At 39.9% G+C, this 15,423-nt stretch overlaps 1 protein-coding gene across 1 annotated transcript in view; it reads left to right on the top strand.

Annotated features, from left to right (window-relative positions):
• The window catches only part of LOC137075738 (TBC1 domain family member 8), a 69,350-nt gene that overhangs the window by 2,259 nt on the left and 51,668 nt on the right, over positions 1-15,423 (top strand). The window contains exons 3-4 of the mRNA XM_067444660.1: positions 11,702-11,812; positions 11,987-12,105. Of these exons, the coding sequence (XP_067300761.1) occupies positions 11,702-11,812; positions 11,987-12,105 (230 nt within the window). The remainder of the gene's footprint in view (positions 1-11,701; positions 11,813-11,986; positions 12,106-15,423) is intronic.

Below are 15,423 nucleotides of genomic sequence, written 5' to 3'. Positions count from 1 at the left end.
AATTATGACGTAATTATGAAATTAAAAAGTTGAAAGTATGACATACTAAGTCAAGATTTCGATTTTGTTGTGATACATACATACATATATATATATATATATATATACATATATATATATATATATATATATATATATATATATATATATATATATATATATATATATATATAGTTACAATTATGACATACTAATTATGTCAGAATTATGATTTCACAAAAGTGTGTGTGTGTGTGTGTGTGTGTGTGTGTGTGTGTGTGTGTGTGTGTGTGTGTGTGTGTGTGTGTGTGTGTGTGTGTGTGTGTGTGTGTGTCAGCTGGAACAGATGTGGGAAGGTTTCTGACGGCTTTAAACATTCCCTCTCACAAAACAATAGACATTGTTTCGTTATCACTCTGTTCTTTCGCTCTTATTCCCACTTGTGCGGGACGACTGCGGCTCAGTGAGGCTGAACAATGCTCTCTTGCTTTATGGGATGGCCTAACTCAGTTTATTTTCACCTGTTGTGCAGTTCACAGAATCACCTCTGGTCATTTGAACTTTATGAGGAGATAATAAAGCTCGTACTGTCACTTTAATGTATCTGACTGACATCTGACCTTTGCTCTCAGTCATATTTAATACTGTCTTGCAGCTTTTAAGAACTGATCACTGGGAGGCTCTTTGGGAAACCAAAAATGGTTCTTGACGACCCTTTATGCTTAAGAGTGCATGAATTATTGTTATGGTCGTCATCTATGAAAGCTGTAGCGTCAGATACTGAATGATTGTGTTTAGATGATCTAATGAACTTTAATGAAGAACTTTAACTCCATTACAGCAGATCTGATTCAGTTTCAAACCAGATTATGTCTGTTTAGTGAACTAATCACATCTGAATCTCGTGCCATTGGAAACCAGGTCTGCAACCTTTTTTGCATTAAGGGGTTTTCACTGTAGCTTTTTATAGTATATATTATGTTTTTATACCATTGACATAAATTTTATTTATGTTTTATTAACGATGTTTTATTAATTTATTAAAGAATTATATCATGACCATTATTGTCAATATTTTGACATCATTTGTGACTGTCATTTTTTTGACTTTTTATTCTCATAATTATGATTTACTCATAATTAGTATGTCATCATTTTGATATTATATCATAAATTTGACTTCATATCATAATTTTTGACTGTCATAATTATGGCTTTAGTATGTCATATTTTTTACTTTCATTCATAATTGATGATTTACTCATAATTAATTAGCATGTCGTCATTTTGATTTTTTTTATCTCAGTTATGATTCACTCATTAGTATGTCATCATTTTGACATTATATCATAATTTTGACTTTTTATATAATTTTGACATAAATAAATGAAAATGAATTATATTTGTCATAATTTTTACTTCATATCACCATTTTTGACTGTCATAATTATGGCTTAGTATGTCATCATTTTGACTTTTTATTCTCATAATTAAAACTTGCTCATAATTAGTATGTCATCATTTTAATGTTATATCATAATCTTGACTTTTTATATCATGACATAAATTAATGAAAAATGTATTGTGTCATGACCATTATTGTGATAATTTTGACTTCGTCATCATTTTTTACTCTTAATTATGACCTCAATATGTCGTCATAGTTTCTACTTTTATCTCATAATTATGACGTAGTCATCATTTCAAAATTACATCCTAATTCTGTCTTAATATCATTATGACAATCAAAATTATGACTTGTATCATGACATAAAAAGTCAAAATTATAACTTTTATGTCATAATTTTGTGTATGTAACAATTTTGACTTTTTAATCTCATAATTATGACTTGCTCATAATTGGTATGTCATCATTTGAACTTAATTTGTCTGCCTAAAATGGTCAATGAGATAATAACTTTGATGTTATCTTGTCATAGTATGTCATAAATAGGACTTTTTGTCAATATATATATATAAAAAATTCGGACAAAAAGTTGAAATTTACACATATATAATTCATTTTTTTATTTAGAAATGAATGAATAAAAATAAATAAATAAAAATATTTATATTTATTTTTTGTGTGTTTGACTAAATATCTTATTGTCACCAAGCCTGCGTTTATTTGATCAAAAATACAGTAAGAACGTGATATATTTTGAAAATGTTTGAAAAGCTAAGTTTCAGAAATCCTTCATCATATGCCACTCATGTGACTGTCATGGTTTATTGTTTTATTCATAGAGATTTGATTTAATGTCACCACCAGAGTTATGAGTGTGTTTGACAGTAGATCAGTGTGTTGTGTGTGAAACTCTGGCCTGAGCTGGACGGATGTTTGTGTTTAGAGCTGGGACACATTCCAGGAGAGCCGGTTATTTGTCTTCTACTCTTTCTGTTTCTCTGCTGTGTGTGTGTGTGTGTGTGTGTGTGTGTGTGTGTGTGTGTGTGTGTGTGTGTGTGTGTGTAGACAGGAGCAGGAATGGCAAACATTATTGATCACCGCCTCAAGTCTTCAGCTGTGTACACACAAACCTGCTGAAAGAGGAAACCTTCACACACTTCCAGCTTCTCCTCGTGCCTTCTCATGCATATCATGAAGCGATAAAAACACGCTTTTACTGTTAACACTGCAAAAAATGCTTTTCTTACTTAGTATTTTTGTCTTGTTCCTAGTCAAAATATCAAAAAAATCTTTCATTAAGAAACATTTACTAGACAAGTAAAAATTATTGTCTTGTTTTAGGAAAAAATAACTCTAAATGAAGAGAGTTTTTTTTAATAAATTAGCTAAATAAATAATCTGCCAATGGAGTAAGATAAATAATCTTGTTTTCTGTTTGAATTAAGATTATGTTGCTTATTTTAAGCAAAAACTCTCTTAATTTTGAGTTATTTTTTCCTAAAACAAGACAATTACTTTTGCTTGTCTAGTAAATACTTCTTGTTTTAAGAATTTTAAGATGTTTGGACTAAAACAAGACAAAAATACTAAGTAAGAAAAGCATTTTTTTGCAGTGAAGGGCTTTTTCCTGCCAGATTTGAACCAAAAAAAACGTTGCCAGCCACCGACAAAATTATTTAGTTTGTCACTTTAAGAGCTAATGCACGGATCCTATTGACACACATTCGGTTTCTTTCCCCAACTGATATCGTTCACTTAAAGCATAATCAACTGGGTTTACATGAGTACTCATCAAGACAGCCATTTTGACATAACTCTGTGTGTATTTGACAGTTTGAGTTTGTAACAAGACACGAAACAGAACTGAAGGGATCACATGCTTTTAGAGAGGTGTGTGTGTGTGTGTGTGTGTGTGTGTGTGTCAGACAGCACAAGACTGCAAGCAAGGAGTTGTTTTTCACAAGTTATTGCGTTTAATAACTCTTTTTAACGTCAAGCAAGTCACATAAGTAACAGTCGTGAACCCAGTCGATTCTCTACTAAAATGTACACTTTTCACAATGTTGAAGTAGCCTATTAAAATCATTCAGATATTGCGTGCCGTTGCGATATGCATATTGCGATATGTACATTTGTGATATTTCATTCATTTCGATATATTGCACAGCCCTAATCTAGACTTTTATTACTGAAATGCTGGCAAGTGTTTACAAGAGCAATATATTTCATCACCGCTCAAAAAAATAAAAACAATAAAAGCACGTAAACTAGTGGTCGACTGATAGTGGATTTTACCGATACCATGTGGGACCACACTAGCCGATAACCGATTAATCGACCGATAGTTTTTAATATAGATACTGGATAAAACATAACACTAAAACAGTGCTGAACTTTATATATATAAAAAAAAGACAGTACTGAACCATACAAATATGCTAAATTGCGATTTTTCGATTAATCGGTTTTTAAAATTTGGTCGATTCAGAATCGATTCTCAAAGGCCACGAATCGATTTCTATCCATATTTCTTTCCGCTAACATTGAACATAGATTAACGTAAATCTAATTACTAGTCTTTTCCACTAAATGTCACCCATTTGCATTGTGTGATTTTATAAAGGAGCAAGAGGCGCACATCATTCATTCATTCATTCAGTGTTTAAATGGCAGCTTCCGGTGTGTTGTCGCCTTTTATAATGCTGAGGTGAAATGCTGAACTAAAAATCTTCGGAACCATTTGATGTGACAACACACACACACAGCTGAGCAAACACGCGAATGCGTATAATAATCAAACTTGAGCAGTCACTTAAGCACATATATTAGCCATTATCGACATATTGAAATTATAGTCCATATACAGCGCAGGATCAATAATTCAAACCCTAATAGCTTATAAACAGATTTCCTCAAATAATAGTTAGTCCACAGTCAACTTAAGTCAGCACGTTAAGGTATTGTTGTCCATGTCCAAGAATTAACCATTCCATTAACTGTAAAACATAATGAACGCGTTTCTCATGTATGAAAAGTAAATGCACACATGACGAGCAGCAAAAAAAGCAGCAAAAAAAATCATCCAATATCATTTTTATTTTTTAGAATAAATAAATCAAACATCCATAAAATACTTCTCAGATATTTTTTTTTAGAATAAAGTTGCATCAAAATTGTATTTAACAATTGTATGAATTTGAAATATAGAGATGCGTTCTGTTTTAATGTACTTTAATGTATACATAAAATAAAACGTTTAATAAACAGGTTTGTGGCTCTTCATTTCTTTTTAATTACCTATTTATGTTCACTGTTCTTTTTTTATAAATACTTATAGTATTTGTATTAAATCGATATTCATTTGAGTTGAATCGGGAATCCAGAATCGAAATCGAAAATCGAATCGATTTGAGGGCTTGTGAATCGAAATCTAATCGAATTGGAACATCTGAATCGATACCCACCCCTATTGCATATGTAAATATGAATATATTAAAAAGTTCTAACTAACACTAAAATATTAGAAATAAATGTTTCTTTAACTCTAATCTAGAAACATGTATGTGAATGTCATAGGTAACAGACTGCAAGTCCCATTTGTTAACAAGGACGTATTCGCTTATTTAGCTATTAAAAAATCAGTAAAAATAGGGCACATAGTACTGTATAAATGTGAAGGAATTTTCCGTAATGTTTTTTTACAGGTGTTTTACCTGTATTTTGAATTACACATTGCATTAGTTTGTGTTTTAAAGGTCCACTGAAATCAAAATTTAAGTTGAATTTAAGTTAAGAACTTTGTTTTCCACCTCCAAGAAAGTACGAGTGCTCTCCATTATGGCACCTTTTTTTTTTTTACCTAAATGCTAGGTAAGTTTATCACTGAGGACTTTGACGTGAGAAACAAACTGTACGAATAGGGCTAATGAGTATATTTACAACCAAAAACAGAAGTTAGTAGGCCTACAGTTAATTTCTCATCAAAACAAATACAAGCAATAGAACGATCTTTTCCTGCATCATTTGAGCTCAGTACGGTTCATTGCACACTATATTGTCTCTGAACGTCCATGTTCAGGCTAATCTGCTTTAATGGGTGCTTCACACAATAGCTTATACTTCTCTAAATGTCCTGCAGAGAGGAAACGATGTATTTAAGGCCGACGCGAGGGCCGTAAGTGAGAGAATGTGGTTCGCATTAGCTCGTGTTGAAGAGAGATCATGGGGTCCGTAATGAACTTGAACTGCTTTGGGTTTGATTGGGCTGTCATTAGCTCTGGTTGCTGAAATGCTTAGTTTTTCTTTACTTCCAGTTTACCAGCATTACTTATTGCCGTACGATGATCAAGGTTTTTTACTCCATTTCTATCACCTGATGGAGTTCCTTATTGCATATTTGATGATCTGTTTTTGAACTAAATTGAATCAACTCTGTTTGCATCATTGAATCATTATTTATCACTTTGAAACGATCTCTATTGTATAAAGCATTATAGAAATAAAGCTGACTTGATAAAGAGAGGTCAGTCAACGGCCACTTTTCATTCATTATCTCTAAAATATTCATCAATATTGAGTTGTAAGACATGAAACAAACCGTCCATCTGTGATGAACAGATGAATCACAACATTTGATTGATTCAAAGCAAACAAAGACTCAATCAGTTCACAATCAGTGATGCAATATAAAGCTATTGACCTCATGTCAAATCACAGTAATCTCTACAGCGCTTGATTTGTTTCAAAGCAGCTTCACAGTAATAGACAGAAATAACAGAATCAATGATGCAAACTTCATCAAATACGAGACAGAAGATAACAGTGCCATTATTCAGCTCAATTCACTCAATTCTCCTCTTTTAAACCTCATTGATTAAAATAAAACACTGTGTAACTCTAGGTTTTTGCTAAATATTCATGGATTCAGAGTTAAATGTAAAAAAGAGAGTTTTTTTTAATGAGTTTGTGGATTTTCCTTATGTACTAAAGTGCTATAAAAGTGATTTGATAATGTCTAAAATAAATGTCATCTGATGCCATCCACTGCTTATAGTGATATATTCTTTTATTGAAAAAAAGAAAAGTTTTTGTTCTTCAAAAGCGTTTGGCCGATATCATCCACCCCGTGCAATGACACCAGACGCGACGCAAGTGTGTTTTGCTAGTTTCATCCTGACGTAGTTCTCATGTTCACGTCCAGCTCCACAGTGTTTAAATATCAAATGCTCTGTTCACCCATCAGAGTGTGTGTGTGTGTGTGTGTGTGTGTGTGTGTGTGTGTGTGTGTGTGTTCACCCATGGGGGTCTGGTCTAATCCAGGTGTGTTCAGGAGCATTGTTGGAGCGTTGCTATTGTGAGGAACTGAAAACCACTGACCAACACACACCTGCTCTAAAGTCAATAGTGCAGTATTTCTGTGTTATTTAAAGGGTGTGTTAGAAATATGAGCCTATAGATGGTGCACAACACACACACACACTCTGATTATTACACACACAGCGACGCGCAGCAGCACACACGCACACACACTCTGATTTTTACATACACAGGGACGCGCAGCAACACACACGCACACACATAGACACACACACACATTATATCTTAAATATAAACGGATTTCTCTCTGGAGAAGCGTTCAGTCTCTCCTCATGTCAATAGTCAATCCGCCGGTGCGAGCACAACTGGCTTTTAAAGGGAAAGGGAGATGAGACTCTGATTGGTTTATTTCACATTACGCCCAAAACACACCTATGACTCTGTAATAAAGTTCGTAGATGATAATTAATAATAATAATAATTCATTACATTTATATAGCGCTTTTCTAGACACCCAAAGCGCTTTACATATAGAAGGGGGGAAATCTCCTCAACCACCACCAATGTGAGAGATGGGAAGGAAGGAGGCGGGAACCGGCGAACGTTTAACAACTTTTATTAAATAAACAAAACGAAAGTAAACCGCAGGCAGCCCCTCACGGACGACTGCCCACAAACACATAACAAAACTCAACATAAAGTCCAGGCCTTGTCCTCTCTCGTCTTCCGCTGCCTTCGCTCCTCCTTTTACGCTCCCGTCCCTCGGCCGCGAGACGAGACCGGTGTGTCACGCAGCTGGTACTCATTACCACTCGTCACCGGCCCGCTCTCGCGGTCCCTTGCCCCGCTGCTTGCCACACCACAGACTCATTAAGAGACGAGGGACGACCCTTTTAGACCATGCACCGGATGCACTGATCATCCGTTTTCCAGTCGTTAAAGGGATCCCCTGGTGTTAAGGTGTTGGACTGAACTGAAATGTCCTGAGCCCTTGATCACTTAGAATCCACTATGGAGTTGATTTATTATTTCTTTTTTTTCTTTACGAAATTGCTTAAAGCCGCACTTGGCTACTTTTGCTCTAGGGGCCCCCCTACAGTTGGGAAAAAATAATGTCCTGAGCTACTGTCGTAAGCTCTGTCATCCTACATCAGGGGATGCCATCGCGTGTGCATTTGTTGACATAACCCTGATAGCCCAGAACTAGTGATACGCGGGTCGTCTCATAACCCGCGGACCCCGTATGTCTATTTAATGGTCGCGGGTGCGCAGCGGGTTGTAAAAATATATACAGTGGTGCGGTGCGGGCCAAATAACTTCATAAAAGCGTCCCGCGGGTCGGTGCAGCACTAACAGTTCCCCTGAACACTGCAGGAGGAGTTCACATGCAGGTGTTCCCTTGTCCACTTCACGAAGTGGAACGCACTTCAAAATGCTTAGGGAAGTTCGCAAGTGTGTGTCTAAAAGTGGAGTGGAACGCCACATTCATCGGCGCCGTCATTGATAGAATGCAAACAAAATAGTCCAAATATGTAATGGATTTTTTTAAATAATGTAGATCTTTCATGCAGGGTGTTCGCGGGGTTTTAAAAAGTATTAAAAAGTGATAAATCAAAATTGTCAAATTTAAGGCCATTAAAAGTGTTAAATGTGGTCTCAGAGGTATTATTTTTTCAGACTATCAGGTGTCCTATTCTGATTGAAATTCTGTTCGCGTTAGTTTGTTTAGATATGGGCTTTAGCAGCATATCTGGGCACATAATCAAAGATCTTTCGTCTCCGTCTCAACGTATGTTTGATGCTGACGTCATATTCAGCGGTCGTTCGGCATCATCTCAGAACACTGTGCGCTCAACAGAAGTGGCTGGCTTACGTTTTATTTTAGACTTGCTTCAAGGCATAATCTTCAACGACTATCCTCATAAGAGCAATCTTAAATGATTTATATAAAGTCTAAAATGAACAAAAAGAGTTGTGAGAGAATGAGGCGCGATCCGTAGACAGTAAACAGTGAGATCCGCGTGTCTGTCTGCTCTTAAAGGGACAGCAGCCAATAAAGCTTCCTGTCAGTAAAGTTAAAGAACAAAGGGAACAGAGAAAATGACTCGCTGCTCTTGACTAAATAACTTTTGTAGCTTTAATTAGGATTAACTATTTAATTTATAGTTTATGCAGTGCAGACTGCATATAACTTTGATAACTTTATTAAATTTCTGTATATTTCCTAACTGTTAATACAGGAAGGGCAGGAGTAAACATGACATTTATTATGGGTTAATGTTAGTATTGTTTTTAGTTTACTTAAATTAAAAACTGTTATATTTTTGAAGCCTAATAATAAATGTAAAAAAATAAATAAATCAGTAGCTGTATTAATATCAGTAATACTGGCCTTCATTCATAAAAAGATGCCATTTAAACAAGGCAAAACGTACAAAAACATTTCTTTTCTATTGCGACTAATCACAGAAAAATGTGTGATTAATCTAGTTAAAGTTTTTAATCGATTGACCGCACTAGTTTTTAGTATTTTGTTAAATTCAGCAACTTATCACAGTTATAGAAATGTAATATTTGGCTCAGGTTTTGTTGTTGGGAAAAAAAACACTAGATAATTTAATTGCTGAATTACCAATTATTTATTGAAATCAAATGTGTAATTATCTCCTTAACCAACCTTTGTGAATGTTGAGATGTTTTTTACTGTGTCAGAATAATAACTTATAACCTCCTTATTAACCTTATTTCCTCCTGGTGTCGATTCTAAATCTATTCTTTTTTGTATGTTATATGTCAAAATCTGTGTAAATAATAGAAAGGTCGCTGATTAACACTTGCAATTCAGTGTCGTGATGGTTTTAAAAAATATTCTGAAGGCAGTAAAAAAGGTATTAAAAAGTAGTAAATTGAACTTAAGGATTGCTGTATAAACCCTGTCATGGACATAATTATATAAGAGACATAATTTATGTTATATTAACCCATACAAGTCTTAAAGGTGTTAAATAAAATATCTTGCTTGGCATTGAACTTTGAGCTTTATAATTTTACAGGTATTATTTATGCTCTAACAGCAACATTACACACTGTTACACACCCTAAAAGCACCTGTGCCATGAGCTCAGATCGGTAAAATAGGGCCCTTTGTGAGTCTTTTGAATGATTCATTAAAAGAATCAGTTCATAGGAGTCGTTTGACTGCTCATGATGTGTGTCTGCATGCATCTCACAATAGGTCCATTTATAATGTTTAGCATAAACAAAGGTTTGCATACTTCAGGACACCCAACCTTTGCTCTATTATCTGCTGTGTTTGTTTCAGAAAAAGCTGATTCTAACACAACAAATCTATAGTGCCCTATTCCCCCAGACCTCTTTAGCCACGCTCTCTATATCTGTTATCAGCGGCTGCTGCTCTGCTTGTGTATTCTTGTCTCTTTTGCATTTGTGCTGATTCGGGTGACTGCAGCTCAAATAGGAAAGTGAAACTTGTCATGGTGATGTTATCTCAGGCCATATGAAATATGGTAAACTAATAACTCATGCATGGACAGTCACAGCTGAGCACCCGTAAACAGACAAAAGTCGCATTCTGTGAGTAACATGCAATAACGCAGTACTGCCGTCGTGCAAAAGCATAACATGCTGATATTACTGACATCAGTGAGATTTGCATCTGTGATAGCACTAATACTGACATGCTTTTGGAGGCTGAGATTTTAGAGAAAAGCAGTAGGCTAATTCAGTGGCAACATGGGAAAACTAGCAAAAGTTAATGATTTTAATGTATATTTTTAAAGTCCATATTTTTCTGACTTTCTGTGTGATGCAAAGCTCAAAAGTGTGAGCATTTAATTTGCACGTGCGATTGAAAATAGATATGTGTGATGTGAACTACTTCAAATCTATTTAGCAGCAGGTGTGCAAATAAAAAAGTTCCTGCAGGTCCGTGTGTGTGTGTGTGTGTGTGTGTGTGTGTGTGTGTGTGTGTGTGTGTGATGGGTAGGTTTAGGGGAAGTGTAAGGGGATAGAAAGTACGGTATAAAAACCATTACGCCTATGGAAAGTCCCCATAAAACATGGAAACACTATGTGTGTGTGTGCGCACCAACCAGGCATAACATTACGATCACCTTCCTAATATTGCGTTGGTCCCCCTTTTGCTGCCAAAACATAGACTCCAGACCCCTGAAGGTGTGCTGTGGTATCTGGCTCCAAGATATTAGCAGCAGATCCTTTAAGTCCTTGTAAGTTGCGAGGTGACACATGGATGACAGCAGAACATTGTTCAAAGCATCACACTGCCTCCGCCGGCTCGCCTTCTTTCCATAGTGCATCCTGGGGCCATGTGTTCCCTAGGTAAGACACACACACACACACACCCGGCCATCCACGTGATGTAAAAGAACACGTGATTCCTCAGACCAGGCCACCTTCTTCCATTGCTCCGTGGTCCAGTTCTGATGCTCACGTGCCACTGTTGGTGCTTTCGGCAGGGTCAGGGGTCAGAGGTTACCCTGACTGGTCCATACACAACAAACTGAGCTGCTCTGTGTATTCTGACAGCTTTCTATCAGAACCAGCATTAACTTCTGGAGCAGTTTGAGCTCCAGTAGCTCGTCTGTTTGATCGGACCCCACGGGCCAGCCTTCGCTCCCCACGTGCATCAATGAGCTTTGGCCGCCCATGACCCTGTGGCCGGTTCTCCACTGGTCCTTCCTTGGAGCACTTTTGATAGATACTGACCACTGCAGACCGGGAACAGCCCACAAGAGCTGCAGTTTTGGAGATGCTCTGACCCAGTCGTCTAGCCGTCACAATCTGGCCCTTCTCAAACTCACTCAAATCCTCACGCTTGCCCATTTCTCCTGCTTCACACACATCAACTCTGAGGACAAAATGTTCACTTGCTGCCTAATATATCCCACCCACTAACAGGAGCCGTGATGAAGAGATCATCACTATATCAGTATTTTCTATGTTCTGTTTGTATTGCAGGTTTGCTGGTGGGCGCGTTGGACACTGTGTTGGACTCAAATGCGCGCGCGGCGCCGTTCCGGATTGTTCTCCATGTGCCCGGGACGCAGGTCAGCTGGGTCATAGCCAGCGGTGAGAGCTTGTCTCCTCTCAGTGTGTTTTCATCGCTCACTCTCGTGAGACGCACTCCCGTCATAAACACGAGTGTTTAATGCAGTCACTCGCGTGTGTGTGTGTGTGTGTGTGTGTGTGTGTGTGTGTGTGTGTGTGTGTGTGTGTGACGTTGTTATCTGTGTGTGTTTGCAGGAGCCACGATAGAGGAGGTGCTGAAGCACTGGAAATGGCTGGATCAGAACATACTGCCGTACATGGCCGTGTTTGAGAATAAAGAAGATGCTGCAAGTTTTGTTCTGGGCAAAGTGAAGGTACAGTCACACACAGTTTCTAAGATTAATCGTCTGATCGGGGTTATTAGTTGTAATCGCTTTAATTTGAGAACGGCAATAATTGTGCAGTTTAAATTTCAATCACGTTTTGCCACCCAAATAATGAAATTTAAGCTCTTAAAGAAATGGCATTAAATTAGTGATATTGGCCCTCATTTATCAAAAGTGCGTACACCAAATTTCCAGCGTACACCCAAACCCACGGTGACTTTGAGATTTATCAATATGGACGTTGGCGTACGGCACGCTCCAATCCTACGCCAGCTCAGGAGGTGGTGTACGCACACACACTCACACACACGCTCCAATCCTACGCCAGCTCAGGAGGCGGTGTACTCACACACACACTCACACACACGCTCCAATCCTACGCCAGCTCAGGAGGCGGTGTACTCACACACACACTCACACACACGCTCCAATCCTACGCCAGCTCAGGAGGCGGTGTACTCACACACACACTCACACACACGCTCCAATCCTACGCCAGCTCAGGAGGTGGTGTACGCACACACACACGCTCCAATCCTACGCCAGCTCAGGAGGTGGTGTACGCACACACACACTCACACACACGCTCCAATCCTACGCCAGCTCAGGAGGTGGTGTACGCACACACACACTCACACACACGCTCCAATCCTACGCCAGCTCAGGAGGTGGTGTACGCACACACACACTCACACACACGCTCCAATCCTACGCCAGCTCAGGAGGTGGTGTACGCACACACACACTCACACACACGCTCCAATCCTACGCCAGCTCAGGAGGCGGTGTACTCACACACACACTCACACACACACTCCAATCCTACGCCAGCTCAGGAGGCGGTGTACTCACACACACACTCACACACACGCTCCAATCCTACGCCAGCTCAGGAGGTGGTGTACGCACACACACACTCACACACACGCTCCAATCCTACGCCAGCTCAGGAGGTGGTGTACGCACACACACACGCTCCAATCCTACGCCAGCTCAGGAGGTGGTGTACTCACACACACACTCACACACACGCTCCAATCCTACGCCAGCTCAGGAGGTGGTGTACGCACACACACATGCTCCAATCCTACGCCAGCTCAGGAGGCGGTGTACTCACACACACACTCACACACGCGCTCCAATCCTACGCCAGCTCAGGAGGCGGTGTACTCACACACACACTCACACACGCGCTCCAATCCTACGCCAGCTCAGGAGGTGGTGTACGCACACACACACTCACACACACGCTCCAATCCTACGCCAGCTCAGGAGGCGGTGTACTCACACACACACTCACACACATGCTCCAATCCTACGCCAGCTCAGGAGGCGGTGTACGCACACACACACTCACACACACGCTCCAATCCTACGCCAGCTCAGGAGGCGGTGTACTCACACACACACTCACACACACGCTCCAATCCTACGCCAGCTCAGGAGGCGGTGTACTCACACACACTCACACACACGCTCCAATCCTACGCCAGCTCAGGAGGCGGTGTACTCACACACACACTCACACACACGCTCCAATCCTACGCCAGCTCAGGAGGCGGTGTACTCACACACACACTCACACACACGCTCCAATCCTACGCCAGCTCAGGAGGCGGTGTACTCACACACACACTCACACACACGCTCCAATCCTACGCCAGCTCAGGAGGTGGTGTACGCACACACACACGCTCCAATCCTACGCCAGCTCAGGAGGTGGTGTACGCACACACACACTCACACACACGCTCCAATCCTACGCCAGCTCAGGAGGTGGTGTACGCACACACACACTCACACACACGCTCCAATCCTACGCCAGCTCAGGAGGTGGTGTACGCACACACACTCACACACACGCTCCAATCCTACGCCAGCTCAGGAGGTGGTGTACGCACACACACACTCACACACACGCTCCAATCCTACGCCAGCTCAGGAGGCGGTGTACTCACACACACACTCACACACACGCTCCAATCCTACGCCAGCTCAGGAGGCGGTGTACTCACACACACACTCACACACACGCTCCGATCCTACGCCAGCTCAGGAGGCGGTGTACTCACACACACACTCACACACACGCTCCAATCCTACGCCAGCTCAGGAGGCGGTGTACTCACACACACACTGACACACGCTCCAATCCTACGCCAGCTCAGGAGGTGGTGTACGCACACACACACTCACACACACGCTCCAATCCTACGTCAGCTCAGGAGGTGGTGTACGCACACACACACTCACACACACGCTCCAATCCTACGCCAGCTCAGGAGGCGGTGTACGCACACACACACACACACACGCTCTAATCCTACGCCACCTCAGGAGGCGGTGTACACACACACACACGCTCCAATCCTACGCCAGCTCAGGAGGCGGTGTACTCACACACACACTCACACACACACTCCAATCCTATGCCAGCTCAGGAGGCGGTGTACTCACACACACACACACACACGCTCCAATCCTACGCCAGCTCAGGAGGTGGTGTACGCACGTTTGGAGTTAGTGCGAAAATGCGCAGAAAAACAATTCCTAACACCACAAAACACACTGACAAAGATATGCTATATTATGAACCACTGTAAAAAACAACAACAACAACAACATAGTAATTATAAACTTCAGTGTTTATTTTTGTGCAACGTGGACTTTGTGACTATACCAAAGCATTTGATTTAGGCCTGTATTCCTCCAGTTGAGCCTGTGCGCTTTACCTGACGGTTCAGGGTTAGGCACGGGCTGAGACTGAAAATAATTCAGACTGACAAAATAATAAAAAATGACATTCTTCTTCTTTCAAATAATAATAATAATAAAATAAATAATAACGACATTCTTCTTCTAACAATAAGTGTCATTAATAATAAAAATCATAATAATAAGAATCTAACAAATTGTCATGCAATTATTAATGTGAATGAATGGTCCTCCACATCACATCATCATCACTATCGTACACCCCAATAGCCTACATGTGCCTTGATATGAAATTAAATGCTAATTGTTTCAAAACGTGCGGTAAAATAATGGATTGTGATGGTAATTTCTCATCCAAACAGCTTTAAACTGCTGGAGTGCGCTTCTCAACCTCCACACTATTAGCAGTATTTTAGGTCCATATTTTGTTTTTGTGGGTGCCTTTAATCCCACTCTTTAAACTCCCAAATAAAACAATTTAGCTTTTTTCCACTTCCCTGATGGTCCTGATCGGGCGCGTCTCAATCATCTCAATAGTTCAGTAGTCAGAGCACTGATCAGGGAGTCAGCCCATTGACTTATGTCCTAATC

This window comes from Pseudorasbora parva, chromosome 5 (genome assembly GCF_024679245.1).
Source record: "Pseudorasbora parva isolate DD20220531a chromosome 5, ASM2467924v1, whole genome shotgun sequence".
Taxonomy (NCBI): Eukaryota; Metazoa; Chordata; class Actinopteri; order Cypriniformes; family Gobionidae; genus Pseudorasbora; species Pseudorasbora parva.
This window is presented reverse-complemented; position numbering and strand designations above follow the sequence as displayed.